A 6,979-nucleotide genomic window follows, 5' to 3' on the forward strand; every position below is an offset into this window, starting at 1 on the left:
ACTCCACGCAGAAAGATCCCGGTGCCGCCACCGGGACGCGAAGCGGCAACCTTCTTGCTGCGAGGCAACAGTGCTAACCAACTGCGCCACCCTGCAGCCTGTCTTCCTACATTTTCTTCTTAAAAAAAAAAAAAAAAAGAAATAAAATAAAAAAATTCAGCCCAGCAATTCTTTTATTCATTCTTGGACATTGGTGGCTGAATAGAAGAAGCTGCTCGTGTGAGTGACGATAATCACCATGGCAGAGCAGGAGCAGAAGAAAAGAGCCACCAAGACTCAAACTGAATCAAAGGATTACAGGAAAGATGTTTTATTCAGAAACGATGTCTTAGAAGTGCAGCTGAAAGCCAGTGATGTTCTGAGGTCACAACTTAAAGAAGGAAATATTCCATATGGGAGCAAAAGAGACAAAACACTTTCTTTTGTCTTTGGCCTCCTCAAGGCAGATGTTTTTCCACCAATTACACAGACTGAGGAGGAGAGTGATTCATTTGTTAGCCGAAAGAGACTGTCTTTGTCCATCAGGTTTTACACTGCAAACAGTGTCATAGAACTTTTGTCTTGTGTTTAGCTGCAGATCTTTGTGTCAGGATGAGAGCAATGGGTTCACATGGTGAGTGTTATGACTGTAAATGTCATGAAAATCATGTTGGTCATCTATTTATTATATATTAGATTAAGTGTCAGTACTGAGAGATGTTTAGGACTCCTTCACCCTACTTTAGGGGAAAGTTTTGGGAAGATGCATCAAATAACTGTTTTGTTTTTCTTACAAAATCACAACCAGCATGTTTTAGTGTACAGAGTAAATTGGTTATTTTCTGATGTGCAACCAAATAGACTGGGTATATGTTGATAGACACCGCCGCTGTCTATCATCCAAACACCATCGGTGTGACAGAATTCGGCACAGATCAAACGTTTTAATGACCATCAGACCTGCACAAGTTCGATAAACATGCAAAATACATGACCCCCAAAATCAGGTTTACTCATTGCATATTCCAAACCTGCTCTCAAAAGTCATATTCAAATCTCATAACCTGCTGAATAATTGCTTATTTTTACAGGGTCGTATTGATCCAGTAAACATGTGACTATGCAGGTTATTTCACTTTTCGGCACAGCAAATACTGCCACTGTGTGTTCCAAAACAGACGTTGCTGCCTGAAACTGCAGCTCCACTCTGCAGGGCCATGCAGAACACTGCAAAAAAAAAAAAAACATACCTCCTCTAATTTCATCTGGAATTGCATACATTTTTTATTTTCTTTTTTTGAAAAGCAAATCAATATCTTAGCAGGGTGACAGGGTCGAGTTTAACCAATAATGTGTCAGCTCGTGATACCAGCTAACTCATGTATTGATTGCAACTTTTTAAAGCGCGTCCCTGCTCTGGGTGAAGCTTTAAACTCTGCATATTAAAGATAATTATTACGCCTAAGTAAAGGGTACACTGCATGTCATTAGATTATTGCTACAGATGAGCACCTGAGTGTCTCCAGCGTCCGGCTCCGCAGTGCAAAGCTTGTAGCCAAAACCATTTACACTCCAAGTTGTGTTTTACTGGACCTCTTTGGTGCAAACAGGAATTTTCCTCAAAAGCTTCCTTATGATGCTTGACCTGAACTGCAGGGGGATGCACTGCAGAATCCTTTATGGTGCTGATTGCGGTTCTTGACGGTAGACTAGAGTGATGCCTTTTGACATAAAGAATCTTTTTCATGGAGTTTTCTTGCCATATATGGCATTTAAGACAGTTTGAAATGGTCTCAGTCAGCTTTGTTTTAGGATTTACACTGCAGCATACATGAAATGACACGATTGTGGTAACATTACATCCTCACTCATAAGAGCTTTGATTGTCTGTGTGGAGCTAATAAAGCTCAGAAAGTAAAGAATAAAGGACATCAGCCTCGTTTTTTTGAGTGTGGACAGGTGCCTTTCTGAATAGAGTCACACACACATCCAGTCAAAATATTCATCATTTGTGGGCTGTGCCTTTAGCCTGTTTTGTTCTGTGGTTCCTCTGGTGATGCCACAGGTCTTAGAGAACTTATAGATATCACCAAGATCCATAAAATCCGACAAAGATCCCATTTCACCTAATGATGTGTGGACTTTTGCGCACAGTGTTATTCTGATCGACCATTAATGATTTTCTGTATGAATCATTCCTGTCGCATGAGCCGTCAGATCCGTTTCACTTGAATGCACCATGTGGCTGATGTCACCGCTCTGCTTCATGTCAAGTAACTTCTTTGCGCACAGATGCTTAAATCCATCCCTGTTCCTTTGCATTACGCGGCAGAAAGAAAAAAGGGGAAAAAACCCGCCTGACATTTGTTTAAATTAAATGAAGGATGACACAGTAGTGATGTAAAGACATATCAGATTATTTCAAGTACAATTCCACTTGTTTAAGATGCTTTCCAAAAAAAGGCTTTGGATGAAGAAAAGTACATGTGATCGCAGTGGATCCCTGGAACGTCTCTTTTTTAAAAAAAAAAAATGACTTCAATTCTTTAATTCCGGCGGCAGACTTTGACTTTTCACTTCTTCTATAAGGAAAATATGTCATTCACGCGTAGCATATTGTGTGACTTGTTAAGATGTTTTGCAGGACAGGCGGTTGGCATCTCAGAAGTCATTTCTCTGCCAAAGTCGCTCTTCAGCTCTTAACGCGCAGCCTTTGAAACCACCTTTGGTTTCAGCTGCCGCATCCGAAGCCAGGGGTCTAGAAGTTAAAAAGACTGAGCTTTTTTGATCGCTTATAGCCTATATCATTTCCTCCAAAGCCCTCGGTGACCGGAGCTTGTATCATTTAATTAATCCCTAGCACGACGTGCTCAGAGGCAGGTAGAGAAAACAGGGAATTGGCGAGGAAGGAGGACCATTACGCAGGTTGTCATGACATCACCATGGGCTGGCTATAAAGCGGTGAGGACTAATACACAGAGTTAGAGGAGCACTTGAGGAGCTTTGGAGTAAAGGACGGACTCAAGCCTCTTATGTTTAACAGCTGATTGGCTGCAGCTACTGTCCTTCTTTCTGAACTTCAGCGCACAGGGATCCCTGAAAGAACACAAGACCTGTCAAAATGAACTTGTCATACTTGGTGGCGTGTGGACTTATGGTCACCCTGCTTTCACAGAGGATGGGGGCAAAACCTTTAAATCAGGCGCAGCAGAAGGTAAGAAGAAGTCACTCACTGACCCTGTTACTGAGAACAGATTTATTTGCTTCGCACTGTTGGCTGTTGGAAAGTGAATGCTGCTGCTTCAGGAGTGAACAGCTGTTCTGTGGTCCAGGCGCCCAGGACTGTTGGACTGTTGTTGTACGCATCATATTTCATAATTTCAGTTATGTTTAGTAATTCGGTAAAGACAGTTTTTTTCCACACTCGCAGTCTAAAACTTCCATGTAATTTTTTTTCCACTTTCACTTGGCTTATAAAGACAGAATACTTTTTTTTTTTTTTTTTTTGTTAAATCAGTGATGTTTAACCCCGATTTGCTCCTCACCATCATTTGTCAGTTTTAGCATTTGAGGGCACAGTTAAATCATCTGGGCTCTCCAAAACAAGACGATTAAAAGAAGACTTGGAGTGAAATAATTCACAGGGAGGGCATTGAAATCAGGAGGTTTTTAAACTCTATTCCAAATGATTTTATATTATCATCAACATCTGCTTTTTTCAAAATCTTTGCCAAAATTGAACTTCAACAAACTAAACTATTTTGCGCGTAATTACGCAACAGGGCACCGAAAAGACTGAAGAACACCGCCGCTTCAGAAGTGATTATTATTTGCTTAGATGGTCACAATTTAGAAAAAGTTAATGCCAAAGAGGAGCAAGCAGCAGGCACCTGTGGTTCTTATCTGAGCTGGATAGTAAACAAATAGAATCTAAATATCAGGGGATTCCTTTGAGGTTTCTACTGCAGCAGCATCATGTGGATCTTTTCCAAATTTGGTTTTTAGTCAGACGGAACCACTCTCCGGCTCAATAGCGTCTATAAATTGTCAGAAACATGTTCCCTCTGGGCGAACGCTTATGGTGTTTGAAAGTACTTAAATATGCACCAAGTTGCGGTTCACCTCAGACAGTATGCAAATGACTGCTCTGCTCAAACAGGCACCGAGAATGTATCTCAGTTTTTATCAGAAGCCCATCTCTTTGCACAATGTTGGCTTTTTTCTTTTCTTTTTTTTTTTCTTTTGCCTGAGGGAAGACATCGTTTATTTATTTTCTCAATCTTCCAGTCTCTTAGAAGTTTGCTGGGCGAGGAGCTGGCGGAGTTTCTGGAGTCGGAGGAGAGGGAGAGGCGGCTAGACGCTGTGCGCTCTCGGATACGGTTACTGCGAGATTTACGGATGGACACCCGGGCCAGAGGGATGTGGGCTCGTCTCCTTAACGACCAACCCGCAACGAGGAGACACAAATCAGGAAACAAGAAAGGGGGCTCCACGTCACGGAGTGGCTGCTTCGGACACAAGATGGACAGGATAGGAACCATCAGCGGGATGGGCTGCTAAGGATCGGAGCAGCGCTGCGATGGTGAGTGCGCTCTCACAGTCCCACCTCCCACTTAGATGGATAAACTGTAGGCTCGCATAGTGATATATAAGCAGAGGTCAGAGGGTAAAAAAAAAGGAGGAAAGAGTTGAAGAATGACTGAGGAAGGAGACAAGGGCAGGACAGTGATGTAGTTTATGGAAGGATTGTGCAAAAGGGTGGATGGAAGAATGGAAAATATGAGGAAAGAAAGTAGGGAAAGAATCAAATATTCATTTTTACTTTACTCCACATAGGTGACGGATTGAAGGAGATGATAAAGGACGGAGGAAAAACAAAAAGAGTAGATTAGCTGCACAAAGGAGCGACAGAGAAAAGGGAAGACAGCAAGACCAAAGAACCAGATTTTGGAGGTTGTTCTCTCAGTACAGTGTGTGCTTTGAATTCACAGTGAGGTCAAGCTCGAATAAAAACGTGGTATAAGTTGCAGCAATATACAGCGTAGAAGCTGGGAAGCAGTGATCGTATGTGGTTGTAAAGTGCCAGATGATATGTTTGGTGAGAGGTCAGTTTGATTTAAGAAATCACACGTGTGTCTGACCGACTCCGCATCATCAGCACAGCGGATACTTGAGATGATGTTAAACTGCAGGAGGGGAAACGCACAATGTCTCAGACTCGTGATATTATTAAGCCTCAACCCACAGTGTGGTGGTGTTCCCTCCTAGGTCAGGCATCCCTTCAAGACAGCAGGAAAACCCACTTAAACCGATGTAAAGTGATGTATGGGAAACAATCCAGAGGGCATTTAGGAATTCCACTCTTGTGTTTACGCGCATCATTATGAAGGATCCCATCTGCTTCATGTAGAAAACAAGAATGTTTAAGAAAAAAAAAGAAAGAAAGACAGGGGGAGATGGAGGAAGGAAGTGGGGATGCAGACACACACATTTATACGCACACGTGAACATACAGCACCCTGTGGTGGTCCAGATCTTTCTGGGAAGCCCATTTACTTTACAAAAACAACAAAGGAGCTGTGTTGGTGAATGAAGTAATGAGGAAGCTAGGTGACACACAATTAGTCCAGAGGCTCGAGGCCTTTTTTGTGGTTGTGGCAAACTGTGAAATCCTGATGAGGGGGGGAGTGTGATTTTGTGACTAACATGAGCGAGTGTGTTTTTCATCACCCTTAAAAGTTTGGATGTGTTCAGAGGTGAAGAGTCAGTCTAACAACTTTACTGAGAGTGTTCCCAGGATGACGAGAGGCTGATGAATGCACGCCGGACAAAACTCACAGAATAAATTGTGTTCACTAAGACGTCCGTGAAAACTCAGTCTAACCTGTTGTCTCCTGTTTCTTTTCTTTCTCTAGCTCTCTGGACGATGGGTTTGGACAACAAACGTTGCGTTTGTTCTCACCTGGGAAAAAAAAAAAAGAAAAAGAAAAACTCATCAAGTGACAGATTTTCGGTACGAAAGTCACCACGACCAGCATAAACAAAGACTGAGACGACAATGCTACAAAATCCTCATAGAAATATATATATATATGCAGTATATATATGATAAATATGGAGGTATATATTCACATATATACCATATAAAATGGTCAACAAACACAGATGTATACTACAACATGGTGGACAATGGTGTAAAAACTACAAACCGCAAAGCTGTATATTGTTGCTGCTGCTGCTGCTGTACATTCATGTACTTCATCTTCCCCTGCATAAATGTATTTATGTTTAAAAAAACTATTTATATGTTTATAAAAAGAGATATTTATAAATATGAGTTTTATTTATGTAACATTTTGAAAATGGATGCAAACTGCAGGTCAATTCTGTTTGTTACCTTTTTCTTTTGTCTTAAATAGTTGTAAATGTTTTCAAAAATGATAAAAAAAAAAAAAAAAAAGAACATTCCATGTGCACTTACACGTGTTCTCTCTGGGTATTTGTGTTTCACTGAAATTGGTAAAATCTTTTGGGTGAAAAAAGCGGTACCTCGGATGTACTGACTTGTCAGGAGTGAGGACGAAATGCTGTTCACGTTCGGAGAAGGGCGCGTAGCAAAGCATTCTGATTCAACAGGGGCACGTGTAACATTAAAATATCCACCAGGATCGTGTACATATGCCGACTCAACTATTCTGGATAAGGATAAGTTGGATTCATGGTTCATCTACTTTTCGTTCACCTCAGAGAGTTGAAGACGTATGACTGGCATCATCATCATGGCCTCATTAGGAACGCCTTTTATAGCTGGTCCAAGGTTCTGTAATCAACATTCAGTGCCATGCAGACTTAGGCCATTTGAAAATGAATTGAACAGAGTCAAACATTACAGGGAAAGTAGAAATGTGACATTGCACTGCTGAATTTCACATTGGCCTAGAGTGATTCAAGGTAAAACTCCCAAATCATCAATCGTTGTGATCACTAATTGTAGAGTTGT

General features: G+C 41.4%; 1 protein-coding gene across 1 annotated transcript; it reads left to right on the forward strand.

Annotated features, from left to right (window-relative positions):
- Window positions 1–3,029: 3,029 nt before the first annotated feature.
- Window positions 3,030–5,957, forward strand: nppc (natriuretic peptide C). Its single transcript, XM_008302544.1, has 3 exons — window positions 3,030–3,193; window positions 4,267–4,561; window positions 5,895–5,957. Exons 1-2 carry the CDS (start codon window positions 3,101–3,103, stop codon window positions 4,537–4,539), a joined length of 366 nt encoding a protein of 121 aa, XP_008300766.1. The 5' UTR covers window positions 3,030–3,100; the 3' UTR covers window positions 4,540–4,561; window positions 5,895–5,957.
- Window positions 5,958–6,979: the final 1,022 nt, after the last annotated feature.

The sequence above is a fragment of the Stegastes partitus genome, unplaced genomic scaffold (assembly GCF_000690725.1).
Source record: "Stegastes partitus isolate 25-593 unplaced genomic scaffold, Stegastes_partitus-1.0.2 Scaffold1834, whole genome shotgun sequence".
NCBI lineage: Eukaryota > Metazoa > Chordata > Actinopteri > Pomacentridae > Stegastes > Stegastes partitus.

Bases quoted from the DNA above. Each gene is read 5' to 3' on its own strand.
- nppc (XM_008302544.1), top strand. From the start codon at position 3,101: ATGAACTTGTCATACTTGGTGGCGTGTGGACTTATGGTCACCCTGCTT. The intron at 3,194-4,266 runs GTAAGAAGAAGT...TCAATCTTCCAG, and splicing joins TAAATCAGGCGCAGCAGAAG to TCTCTTAGAAGTTTGCTGGG.